This window comes from Halichoeres trimaculatus, unplaced genomic scaffold (assembly GCF_033239565.1).
Source record: "Halichoeres trimaculatus isolate MK-OKI-2021-1 unplaced genomic scaffold, fHalTri1.1 fHalTri1_scaffold_5, whole genome shotgun sequence".
NCBI classification, from domain to species: Eukaryota; Metazoa; Chordata; class Actinopteri; order Labriformes; family Labridae; genus Halichoeres; species Halichoeres trimaculatus.
In genome coordinates this window covers 27,136,332-27,149,764 of record NW_027437183.1, presented here as the reverse complement: position 1 = coordinate 27,149,764, position 13,433 = coordinate 27,136,332, and the positions used below count along the sequence as shown (strand labels likewise).

The 13,433-nt window shown below is 41.9% G+C and overlaps 1 protein-coding gene across 5 annotated transcripts in view; it reads left to right on the top strand.

Moving 5' to 3' along the window:
* mctp1a (multiple C2 domains, transmembrane 1a) overlaps positions 1-13,433 on the top strand; it is a 152,735-nt gene that overhangs the window by 102,329 nt on the left and 36,973 nt on the right. For all 5 annotated transcript variants that reach the window (XM_074670737.1, XM_074670736.1, XM_074670740.1 and 2 more), the window contains 6 exons: positions 365-467; positions 1,242-1,344; positions 1,920-2,021; positions 2,518-2,592; positions 4,834-4,953; positions 12,761-12,877. In XM_074670737.1, coding sequence (XP_074526838.1) covers positions 365-467; positions 1,242-1,344; positions 1,920-2,021; positions 2,518-2,592; positions 4,834-4,953; positions 12,761-12,877 — 620 coding nt within the window. The remainder of the gene's footprint in view (positions 1-364; positions 468-1,241; positions 1,345-1,919; positions 2,022-2,517; positions 2,593-4,833; positions 4,954-12,760; positions 12,878-13,433) is intronic.

The window sequence follows — 13,433 nt, the reverse complement described above, 5'->3', positions numbered from 1 at the left end:
CCCAGGGCAGAGCTGTCCTGGAGCTTATCTACTGGTTGTCCATGTTCCCGGGCTGTTGACAGAAACGGCTGCAGCTTTTCCACTGATAAACTGTTTTATGATTCAAACCAAATGGAACAAAAATACACTGTAATATACTCTAAGTGCATGTTCATGGCATTGAAGCTGTTTTGTAATATAAGGAAAGAATACCATGAACTTTCTGACTGAATAAAAGAAAAGATGGAAAAGAAACAAAAAGCTCTCATAAAAACTTAAAGTTTATTTATTCCCTGAGTGCAACCTGAAGCTAACAGAGGTTAATTATCTCCTGTATTTATGTTCCATTTTTAAAAAGAGGGAATGTCTTTTTTGTGTTTGGCAGGTAAGAGTGATCCATTCTGCGTAGTGGAGCTGAGTAACGATCGGCTGCAGACGCACACTGTGTACAAAAACCTCAACCCAGAGTGGAACAAGGTCTTCACTTTGTAAGTGGCTTGAACAGTACGCACAAAGCAATCATTAATCAATTTCAATTCTTTATTTAAGTGGGAGAATTCATATGAAATAAATTCTGACTATTGTGAGCATTGAGAAATGATAACTAGTAATGCTCCTCATAAAAGCGTGCCTGTATTCAAATATATTTAAAAAATGTAGGAAATATTAAGTCACTTTAATACATTAAATGAAATAAAATGGGTATCTAGAAAAAAAGGATGCAGCAAATCACTGATATGAAATAAAAAAGGGCTTGTATAGTTCCCTTATTTTCAGAGTGAACTGATATTTTCAGATATATTTTTATACTGAGGCTGAAGTTAACTGTCATGTAGTTCCTCTTCTCCATAATATCTTCTGTATATTGTGCAGTTTCATTCCACTCGTGAATTCCCAGCAATGGGACGAGTTAATTTAGTCATTCTTTGAGTGCACGTCTTTCTCATAGCCTCCTTTCTATACATAACATGAGCAATCTTCTTTCTAGCCTAGTTTTCAAAAGATGACACGTTTGAGCTTCAGAATTAAGTTCCACTTAGCTCAGGCAGGAAAGTAGTGCAATATCACATAAAGCACTTTGATAGTTATTCTAAAACATTTATGTTAATGTAAGTGAGAGTGTTCAGTAAAAAGGTGTTTTTTGTGTCTCTTGAATATTTATAGAGGCTTGTGCAGGATGCGATAGCTCCCTCACCGTTCCTGTATGTAGCTCATATTTTCGTATTTCTTTGTCATTGGTTTTGTCTTTGTGTGTGGTCTAGTAACGTCAAGGACATCCACTCAGTACTCGAGGTCACTGTTTACGACGAGGATCGAGACAGGAGTGCAGACTTCCTGGGAAAAGTGGCTATCCCTTTACTAAATGTAAGTCAAAGGCAGATTTCTGTGTGTGCTTCTTTTCCTTTGGGGATAATAGAACGAACATAGCGGAACAGAAAGAATGAAAGCATGCAGTGAAAGATATAAAAAGCAGAGGTTATTTTTGCAACTACACAGTTTAGGCTGTTGTTTCACAAAAAGAAAGCAATGACAGGACAGAGAGAAACGGAAGTGAAGCTAAGAAAAAACTAAAGATTGATAGGTGAGGAAAAAGAAAGTGAGGGGATAAGAGATGATATGAAAAAGACACTGATTGAAAGCTTGAACGTTGCGATCCAGAAAAAAATGGAGTTAGATATATGTTTGAAAAATATAGAAGCCTGTGAAAGAGCTGTGAGAGTAATATATCCATGCTCTGCTGTACAGTGTGATTCCCCAGGATAGTTAATTTCTGTTTGACAGAGCCGAGCTGCGCTGGGTAATGAACAGGTACTTGTCAGAGTTGCCACAGTTGTTTTGGGTTCCCTGTCAGCGCCAGCAGCTGGGGTTCAAAGGTGGCCCGGAGAGCCGATTCAGCCGGGTATTGCCAGACAGACGCCTGTCATGTCCCTCTCCCACAGATCCAAAATGGAGAACGCAAAGCCTACGCCTTGAAAAGCAAGGAGCTGACAGGGCCAACAAAAGGGGTCATCTTTCTCGAAATAGACGTGATTTTTAATGCTGTAAGTCTTTCTTTTGCTTTTTTGATTCTCCCCAATGATTTTTTTTTATTTTGCCCCTCACCCCCCATTATCCTCCCTCTCTATCCCTCTCTTGTTCTCTCAGAATCCCCCGCTACACTGCTGTTGTCTTTATTCTGTTTGTCCCCCCTCCCTCGCTTCCATCTCATCCCACGTCCCTTGTCCCTCGTCCTCGTTTTGGCTTTAATTATCGAAGACTCCCTCTCAACAGCCTTTGTTCGCCCATTCACTATCGCTGTGTGTGTCCTACAGCGGCCATCTTACAGCTTTCTCTCGTGCTCTTTCTAGCCTCTGACATGGGGCACGCTTTATGCATGTGCTTCATTGTTACAAAACGTTAAAATGATTCAAATTTAGGTGTTCACTAATGCATCTTTGGCACCCTGGCATTTTGTTTATCTGCACTATTTGATCTCAGTGTGTTTCACTCTCACCTTTTCCTGCTCATGAAGCTGTGTGTGCGCCCTTCCTCCCCCAGGTGAAGGCTGGTCTCAGGACGTTGATTCCCATTGAGCAGAAGTATATTGAGGAGGAGCCTAAAGTGTCCAAACAGGTACATCAGCAGCCAACACTTATCTTCTGCTTCTCTGCCTCATTTTTATCTGTGTCCACCTGCGCACAAGCTATTCTCCTTAACTGTCTGAAGCAAAACCAACAACCCCGGAGAGTGGCATCTTGTAAACTACTACAACTGTGCTTGCAAGATACAACAGGATGATTGAAAGAAAAACAGCATTTGTTTCTTTTTTTTCTCCCTCCCTGTTCTCTCCCTTTTCTCGTCTCCCTCCTCACATCCACTCTGAGTGGTGAATAGAAATGTCAAGCTGTCAGCTCTGGGGTGCATAAGTAGATTGGCCATCCTTATAGTTGGCCCTCTTTGCCACTGCTGCTTTGCACTTCATTGTCACGCCGCTCAGTGTGGCGGCACCACAAAGAGCTGAATGGTAGGGGTTGGCCTGCATCAGACGTGTCATATGAGTGACCGTTTGGGCTCAGCAGTCAATGCTGCTCTGTGCTCGAGCAGAGCCCAACGTTCACACCAGCTCCCGTAACTCCCTTTTGTCAGCCCCTCCATCCATTCCCTTCTTTCCTCACTGTTTCTGCCCTCTCTGTCTCAGCCAAGTCCACACTTTTCTCCCAAGTGCAGAATCCTTTTTTCATCTCCATTTCACCTCTGACTCATCGAGATGACCCATGTCAGCGTCTCGCAATGATGATGTCACTGGCTGCTTTGGAGGGTTTGCCCCGTGAGGGCTCTTTTGTGTGGGAGCAGCTCCCCTGCTGATGCTTGCTGCTTAGTGTGCAGACACACACTCGGAAAAGAAATGAAAAAAACAAAACACATGAGCTGCCCGCCTGCCAAACAAAACCATTTAATTGTAATTATGACATTTGACTGAATAAACGACTTTGCCATTTTCTAAGTGGTTTTAAGGAATAACTAAAGGCACTCTGAAATAATTCATGGAAAATGAAATATTCTTATCCACTCAGTTATGGCAATAATGAGCCAAGAAGAGTACAGCATGTACATCAAGTGCATGCGCTGAGGAACGTGGAAATGGATGATTCACAGTCTTCCTGTCCTCGGGGTCTATGTGTCCCCAGCAGGACACCATACCGTCATCCGCAGTTTGGCAACAAAAAGCTTCTCATAATTATACATAGAGAGGGAGGAATCCTCCTCTCATCTAACATCAAAGCATCCAAGCCACCTCTAACCACATGCAAATCAATCTGGAAACACACGTGTTTACAGTACAGACAATAGACGCTGCTGTTGTGCATCAAACACATACTGTATCGCCACAGTTTACACACATTCAAACGCAACACAATTTTTCAAAGAGTAGAATAATGGCCTAGAATTTTTCTGAACAGCGATCTGCAGAGACAGTGTGTCCTTTGGGAGCACTTTTTCCAAGTGGTGACCTGATTGGGTGGTTTGCGTTCTGCACTGCTGTTATGCTATTCCCTGAATGGTTGGCAGCCCAGGGGGAGGACAGCAGTTTGCCAGCTCCCTCCCGTATCTGGCCAAATGCACGGAGAACCCTCAGGGAGGAGAATCCAGGGACTGTGCTGGAAACTGTTATTATTGTACTTAACTTTATCACTGTGAAAGTAGACTTAAAGAAACACGGTGAGTCAGCTTGTCAGACTCTTAAGTGGTCGTTTGTTCTCTACGCTGATCCACATCCATATTTAGCTATCTAAAAAAGGAAAACATGGTGTCCTCACTGATGTAATGTGGTAATGTAGAAGCCAAAGTGAGGTCAGAGCTGCAAATCTTAAGTTGTAAAACTTAGCACTCTAGTTAACTTTCCAACGTGACAGAAGAATGAGACACAGTGGGGTTTGAAAGCTCCATATTAGGATTAACTGACAGTCAGTCTTTTTTAAACCTGGTTTTAAGTTTATCATACCACTGTACTAAATTATGATGATTCAGACTTTAATATGAATATGGTCTTAACAAATAGTCTTCCTCATGTGTACCTTGTCTTTTGAGTTTGTGTGCAGCTCAGTTTCATTTGTCATTTAACAACAGTTTGTTAAAGTTACAGATTATTCTAAGCTATCCATCAAAGTTTCATCATTAATCTCATTAGTAATTCACAGAGCAGCAGCCTAACTTCTATTTACAGCTTCTCTATTTTTCTGCTGTAACTGATCTTACAATGATGCACATATCTTCTTTATGACACCACAAAGTTATTTTTTCCTACAGCATGTTTCCAGTTGTAACTGCCCTTTATTTTTATTTTTTTTACCTTGTTTTTATGTCTTCTTCTAGCTGCTGTTACGCAATTTCAACAGAGTTAGGCGCTGCATCATGTTCCTGATCAACACAGGCTGCTACATCAACAGCTGCTTCGAATGGGAGTCTCCCCAGAGGAGCATCTGTGCTTTTGTGGTAGGTAAAGGTGCTTCTATTGTTTTTCATCAAACCCAAACTTGCACAGTTGGTGGAGAGGAAGAACTGAAACAGGTGATTTTGTTTTATTTGAAATTTCACTTCAAATCCATAATGTTTTGGAGGCAAGTATCTCAAAAAACTAAAATCTAGTTTTCCTTTGACTGAACCATGCAACAATTAATGGTCAAAAATAGTTTTAAATATAAAGTGACACATTAAACTGATCAAACTATTTCATCAGTTCATGTGAAAACACATGCAGCAGGAGCAACATGTTCAGAGGCTATAGGACCATTTTTGCTTTGAAAGTACAAATCCTTGACTAGTAATTGCGCTCTCTAGCATGAGAGATTGTTGATGTCTCAAGTACATTACCACACTGTAACCCCCACTAGAGACAGTTACCCATACACTCATCTAGCCAGCTCTAGCAATGACATTTTTGATTCAAGTTTTTTTTTCTGGCTGTGAATTAACCCTGAATGCACACGTTTGAAAGATAAGTGTCTGTTTTGACACAGTTGCTTAAAACGCCTAAACACTTTGTCAAATAACATCTGACATAAAAAGCAGCTACGATCCACTGATGTGTGACAGTGGCTGTTTCTGAAATTAGATGTGTCTTTCTCTCTTCTCCTTTTCTCTTTCTTTTTCTCCCTCCGCCCTGTCTCTCTCTGTCCTGTCATCTGTGTCTGGTATTAAAAGGTGAAGTGTAATTGGACAGCAGAGCTATCAGAATGAGACATTCTCCTGCAGGGTGGAGAGTGGCTGCACAGAGGTTCCTACCCTGAAGATGACAGTGCAGGCATTTAATCCTGTCTGGTTTAGTGTCCTGACTTAAGTAGCTACAGGACAGGTGGACCCGCCCCGCCCCGGCTCTTTACTGAGGGGGCACAGCAGCAGACATTAGACATTAGCAGCATTTGGCTGTCTGACACTAGTTTTATCCCTGCAGAGGCTATGTGTGTTTGTTCGGCAGGTCACAGTGTCATCACAAGACATGGTTCAGAGGAGACATGGTATTGATCAGTTAACATTTCCCCACTGCAGCGTGTGTGTGTGAGTGTGTGTGAGTGTGTGTGTGCACGCTGGCTTGGTGAGTGTGTGACAGCTTAGATATTCTCCCATGTAAGGCTGAGCCGGACACGCGCCTTTGTCCCTTCATCTTTAAGAAATAAATGAAAATGTCAGACAAAAAAAAATGTCAAGGAATTTCTAGAAAATAAGGTCACTTCAGAATTGTCAATCTACATGGTTAATAAGAAGAGAGAGAAATGCAGCCTTGGACAGCTTCGGTATCAGCACACACACACACACACACACACACACACACACACACACACACACACACACACACACACACACACACACACACACACACACACACACACACACACACACTCACTCACACACACACACTCATGCTTGCCTTGCATCGCTCTTAACCCTTTTTGAACACACAGTGTAAGGTACATCCATTTCTGAGTCACAGTGCCAACAATTCATATTCTCATTGTACTCACTTAAATTCAAAGTATAAAGGATAAAAGATAAAGGACGTATCTAGGCCAAGGACGGAGGGTTTTATAGTTTATGAAAAGTCTGAAATTTAGGTGTCATTGTGCCCCCCCCCCTCCCTGGCTCTTTTGGGAGTCTGTTATCATAGGAGTATGCACTTAGCTAAAAGCATCAGAGTATTTAGGGCCTCCGCTCCACACAGGTACTCCCTCCCCTCCCCTCCCTTCCATTTCTTCATCCCTCTCTCATTTCTCCCTCACTTTGAGAGGCCTCTTAATCACTTCGCTCATCTCTTTAAGTGGGTTTTTATGGGGGGCCATCTGGCCAAGGTGGTGCGTTCATGAAGGTGTACGGCTGTGTGTGATTATGAGCATGTGTGTCTGTTCACATGTGCACGTGTGTTCCTGTCTGGCTGTCTTTCTAGACAGATGTTACACTTAACTTTCTAACACCACTATAGCTACAGAGGTGGAGTTGTGGGCAATTCAACCTCTAAACTTACAAATGTGTGCACTTCTTAACTGCCAAGGGAGCCTCGGGGGGAATTTAAGTGTGCTCACATTTTCTTTTTGTTTTCACAGAGGCAGCGGTAGCATCAAAATGCAGTTGTTAAACAGTGTCACTTCACAAAATTCCTGTCAGAAAACTGCTGAGAATTTTTCTTCATGGGCTCTTCCTCTCCTCTCTCACAACTCTGCAATGCCAGTCGCATGTACACATCACCCATTAGTGCCAGCTGTGATTAGTGTGTATGTTGTGTGTGTTTTGTGTGTATGTGAGAGAAAGAGAGATATCACATAGTCTCACATGCAGCCTTTCTCTCTGTCTCCCTCTCTCACACCCACACTGCTGTCACCAACCCATCCCGACAGTGAATCAGCCACCGTGGCAGCTTTGCCTGAGGCGTTGGCACAATGGACGGGACTGGAGTTACCTCCTGTCCTGCATGATGGGTGGGGTGTGTGTTTGTGTGTGTGTGTGTGTGTGTGTGTGTGTGTGTGTGTGTGTGTGTGTGTGTGTGTGTGTGTGTGTGTGTGTGTGTGGGTGGGTCTCGGTGTCTCTCTGTGCCTGTCTCGGGGTTAAGCGTCTGCTTCCTCTCTCCACACCTGCAAGCTGAGCATCTCTCCCTTCTATCTGTCCATCCGTCCATGCTCCTCTTTATCTCTCCCTCCCTTCCTCTTCCTTTGCTTTCCCCTCCTGGAGAGTTGAGGCCATTGTGGAGCCGAGCGGTGTTGGGTTCTGTTCTCTTGCTGCAGCCAGCTCTCCCCACGGCCCCTGCAAGACAAGGCTGTTATTGCCCCAGGGACGGCAGGCCTCAGCAGCTCTTCCTCCAAACAAATTTGCTGTAACTTTATCTGCAATTGGGCCCTGAATTGGGAGCAAATAGAGGCAGCTTTGTGAAGCTCGGGGAAGGGCGAGGGCAGCGAGCTGGGGGTTGTTGGGGAGGCAGGGGAAATGATACCGGGCTCTTTTATGTCAGGCAAAGTAGGACTCTTATCAGGAAGAGAGCCCAGACAAGGGAGCTACTTCTAGAGGAAACTGGAGCACCTATCACCTGCTTTGCATTTAGATAAAAATTCACCCTGCTGAAATAAAAAAAGGGAAAAAGCAAAGACAGGTACAGAAGCAACCATTGGAGTGTGAGTGTGTGTGTGTGTGTGTGTGTGTGTGTGTGTGTGTGTGTGTGTGTGTGTGTGTAAGTGTGTGTGTGTGTGTGTGTGTGTGCGTGTGTGTGTGTTTGTACATGTCTGGCTTGTGGTTTGATATACATGCACAGACACACACAGTGTGGAGACACCATCGCAGTCAGTGGCACACACCACTCCAGGTCTCTTTAAATTGCTCCTTTGACTCCTCTTCAAAGAGCCTGTCTAACTTTTAAAAGTTTTAAAGTCGGGAGTTCGTCTTTGCCCACAGCAAGGGACAGCTTTGAAAGATATACTTTCACATTTTACTGCTCTCCTGATTTGCAAAATGAATGATAGTTGAAATATAGTGGTATGACTAACAGAGAATACCAAGTCAGAGTTTAATCACCAGAGATAGAGACTACACAGAAATAAAAAAAAATCTCTTTTGTTGGAAACACAGGTTTGCAGAATCCTTACTTCCAGTGAGCATCATTGTTCTGCTGAGGCGATAAAATGGTGGATTCTTCATTTGAATTTTCTGTTTTATCACAAAATGACTGGCTTTGACACAGTTTAGTCACCCAGGCTTCTTTTTCACCTGATGAGATAAATTAATTGTGCTGTAGATCTGTATTCTGCCACAGGACAGCAGGGGGCAGTCAAGCACCACTGAATGAAGCGCAGGTCCAGTCACAAACAGGACACAGTCTCCCTCCCTCTCCCGTTCCCTCGAACTTAACAGGACTTTCTAGTTGCTATCTGGCAACACTTAGTGCCAGCATGGAAATTGATGTAAGAGAGATAAAGGGGAACTCTGAAATCCAAACTTCAGCTTCACTCCACTGAGACAGAGCAGAGGGAAAGTTAGCCTGGTGTGTGGTTAATGTAAGCCAAAGTACTGAATATTACCCTCCCACAGAGCCGCGGCTCAGAGCCGCAAGGACGCAGGGTGTGTTTTGAAACAAATAATGCAAGATACCACTCTCAACATGCCGCACTGAGTGCTTGAATAAATCATTTTGACTTGACTGTTTTGTTAACATTTATGATTTCTTCTGGTGTGCTGGGGATTTCTTAATATTAAGAGAAAGCATCAAATGATAAAACTATAATTACTTGAAACTACAGAGACCTGTCAAATTAATTAAGATTTACTAATTTTGTGTGTTGGCGTTTTAGCCAAAATATTACAAATGAAGCTGCCATAGTTAAACTTTGTTCATGTGTCTGGATGTCAATTTCAATTATACATCTCATTTGTATTTCAGCTCATTCTTAGATGTGAAGTTTGCCCAGTTCAAATGTTGCCTTTAACTGCTTTTCAAATAGTTTTCCAGATTTGACAGTATGAAGTATTTTTTATTATGTGTTTTTGACACATGAGAAGTTTTGTTCCAGGAAATTTTAGCGATTTGGACCTCAAGAGTTTAAATAATTCTGTCATAGAAATTATTGTTAGGACAAGACACATTTTCAGGTGAGAATTAAGTTGTGTCAGAATTTGTGTCACACAATAAACTTATATGCATATATTAATCAGGAAGTGAGGTTATTAATTAACTAAATACAGGGTCTGGATGAGAGGGGAAGGAAGGTTCAGACTCTCATCTAAAAGACGGCTTTATTTATTTACATGCTATCAAGACAAATTTTTCATTATTGTAATTATATTAAAGCCAAGTTACATGAAGACAAGCACACTCCTGTGTCTATATGAATCTGATTACACGGCCACACAGGTACAACTTCACTAGCATTAACCAGAAAGCTCTTCTATGAGCATCCCTCTCCCTCTCCACAGTCCGTCGTCATGTCTCTGACCACACTAAGTCATACACAAATTATTCCCATAGACAACATCTGGAGATGCATTTAGCATTTTTTCCTTCTTTTTGCTTTTGATCCTGCGTGTTTTCATTGTTGCTTTTTCTCTGCCTGCCTTTCTCTGGTCACTGACATCCACAGCAGGCTCCTCTCCACTCCCTCTTCCCCAGGCGAAGAGCCTGCTATCTGGTGTAGCAAGCGACGGGGGGTGGCTCTGATCACCCAGTCCTAGTGGAAAGGTCCATGCACTGCAGGTCCCCTATTACCCCGCCGGGGGGCACGGAGACGGGGCAGGGCTGGCCACTGCTGAGCCTGGGTGTCCGGTTCCTCCAGCTGCCAGTCAAAATTTCCCCCTCAGCTACTATAACCAAACGGAGGAGAACAAAGGGGAAGACAGGTTAAACAACCGCAGGAAAATGAGGAAGAAAGATAGATGTAAGGGAAAAAAGGCATAAAGAAGATTTTAAGGTTTCAAAGAGGCATCAGTACAGTGAGGAGCAATTAATTTTTCTGTGTGTGACTGCGATACCATGAGCGATTAGAGAACCAGACACTTAATATATTTACGGTACAATATATGCGGGCTGTAGAGAATATTTATAGAAGACTGTTTCAAAGGAGCACCCTGTGTATCTGATGAAGATGTTTGTAAGTGTGTGGTTATTTATAGCCTCTACCAGAATAGGTTTAAAACAAGAGAGCTCCTTTGTTTGTTTGATTCTAGTCATGTTTCTTCACCTATTTTGCACATCGTTCACTTAGAGATTATTCAAGTGTTTATTATTGCTAGAGATCATTAAGTTTTGTGAGTTATGATAATTTTAAAAGGAAGATGCATAATTTTTAAATTTTGGGTGGAAAATATGTGTGAGGAGATGTGTCGTGTTTGTCTGTGTGCGAGTTTCTCTTGCTGAGCTTATGCCGTCCTAACAGCTTTTTATGATGTATGAAGGGAAATAGTTGTGTTGCTTATTAGTATACAAATATGAATTATTGAATAGTTTCTTTCCAATTCTCCCACACAGCTGTATCAGAGAAAGAGTCTTTGTACGTGAGAAAGTGAAGTTGAGCCTGAGAGAGATTTCGATCCTTTTGGGAGATTTGTTTGCTGCACCAGGGCCACTCAGGTTTATTTGAAAAAGATATTTTGCTGTGAGCACAATGCAAATGCACTGGACATTTCTAATGTTTAATTTATGTCTCTTTTTGCTTTGTATACTCAGTGTCTGTAAGTTAATTTTACATGAAGTTAAAGTTCCACTCAAAAGTTTGGGAATGTTCTTGACAAACTTTTCTCTGTGAGGAAGAGAAAAGTTGAAGCAAATAAATTGTTTAATTGTTGTGTTCTGAAGTGTTGTCTGTATCAGTGTTCAGTTGTGTTTGCTAGTCTGTGTGCGTGGAAAAAAAAAAAAGAGAGAGACCACTGGCAGGGTGTGTGTACGTGTGCGTGTCCGGCTGGCTGGACCACAGTAACAGCAGACCTGCATCGCACTCCGTTGAGGGGCTGTTGAACCTCATATTCACATTAACCTTAGACTGTAAACACAATGAAGAGCATGGTTTTCATTTTCCTCTCACTCCCTCTTTTTCCCTCCTGTTTCCGACGCACACAGAAATACAACAAATTGATTGTTGATTATTAAGCTTTCCCTCTGTTGCTCAGCCAAACAGGATAGCTTATAATTGGTACACAGACAAATAAATCTGCTTTATTCAGTAATTGTCTCAATTTCAACAGCCTGAAACATTTCCCATCAAATCTGATTGTTAATTAATTTCACATTTTTGTGCTCATTTTTTAAAATGTGGATTTTGTTTGGCTTAAATTTGATAAATATGTGTTGTTAGAAAAGGATTATGTATTTAGCACAGTTTGAATTTACAGCATTTGTTGTAATTGCTGCTTTGTGGTATCAATTATGAGAAATCTATGCAAACTTATACATTTAATAATTAGAGATGATAAAAGTTATTTCCAGCCACTTATTTCTGGGTTTTATTCCCACAAACTTCTTTTGACAAAACTTTTTCAAACAGCTTGAAAATTAGTTCTCACATTCTCACAATGCCCATTTCATATAAAAACCTCAGTCATTAGCACTTTCCCACATACATTTCTCCTAACCACTGCAGTAATCTGTTGTTGGAGGCTAAAGAGCCCTGCCAAACCCAGAATCAAGGGCTTAAGGAAAGGTTAATTTTCAGATGGTACTTTTCTTGTCTGGTGATGAGAGGGGAGGTAAAGAGGTTATGGTTTTGGCAGATGGGTGCATAGGAGGTTATAGATGGAGCATTTGAGTCTTTTGGGTGGGAGAGAGGGTATTGGGGCTTGGAGTGACAGGGTTAGGGACTCGGCGTATGGGGTGTGTGAGGTCAGATGCCTGGGTTCGGGCTTGAGTATGGAAGGGTCAGCTTTGACGTGCTGCGGCTGAAAACGATACATGACCTCAGTGTCTGGGATGATTGGCATGGAGGAAAGAGGCTCTGACGGCTCAAACTCATCCTCTTCATCATCGTCCTCCTCAGCTGAAGGCCAAGGGAACCCAAGGGTCAGGGTGCTGAACCTAGGCTCACCAACACTGCGGCTGTACCTTTGTTAAATCTGGGTCTTATTTTTACGCTTTGTTCCGTGGCGGTTATGATTCTGCATATGAATGTCTTTAAGTGTTTAGTGTTTGAAATCGCACATATGGTCTGCGTACGTTCTCATGAGTTTTCCTCATCAGGGTCAATAAGAGGTCTTGAACGTATATAACCATATCTCACACCGTTCGCAGTTTTTTGTTCTCTCTTTTCTTTTGCTGACAGTTTTGTCTTTTCTCTCTCTTCAGCTTTTTGTCATAGTCGTTTGGAACTTTGAACTCTACATGATTCCTCTGGCTTTGCTGCTGCCTTTGGTCTGGAACTATATCCTCATCGCATCGGGGAAGGATACCAGGCAAGATGTGGTGAGTAGTAACCTCCCAGTCACCTCTTTCTACCACAGTTAAAGCTTTGTGTGTAGTGCTAGGTTAAGAATTAGGCGGCATTATTTCATGAAAACATAACACTCTTTTGTTATTCCCAACAGTAATCACATTTACGTCTGTTATTCTCCTTTGATGTCAGTCTTAACCTGTGCTTTTATTTTTAAAAAGGATATTCTGACCCTACAGAAGGACAGATGAGTAAGAAAGCAACTGCTCTTAAAAAAAATAATTGTAAACATCAATTTAATTGTAGTTTTAAAGTTTAAGAAAAACTGGAGTTTAATTTAAAAAAAATCATCAAATTTTTAAATGATAAAAAACCTTCATCTGCCTCTTGAGTAGCCGCTGAGAAGTGCAATCTCCCATTTCTCACTTTGCCTTCTTTGAGGCAAAGAAAAGGAAGAAATAATAGGCTGTCACCTTGAGCTACGTTACGCCACTTACCTGGTAGTATATTTATTTAATTCATTTATTTTTATCTCTTATACCAATTAAATGATGTCAAAGCAATGTCATGGAGAAACAGACATGTTTT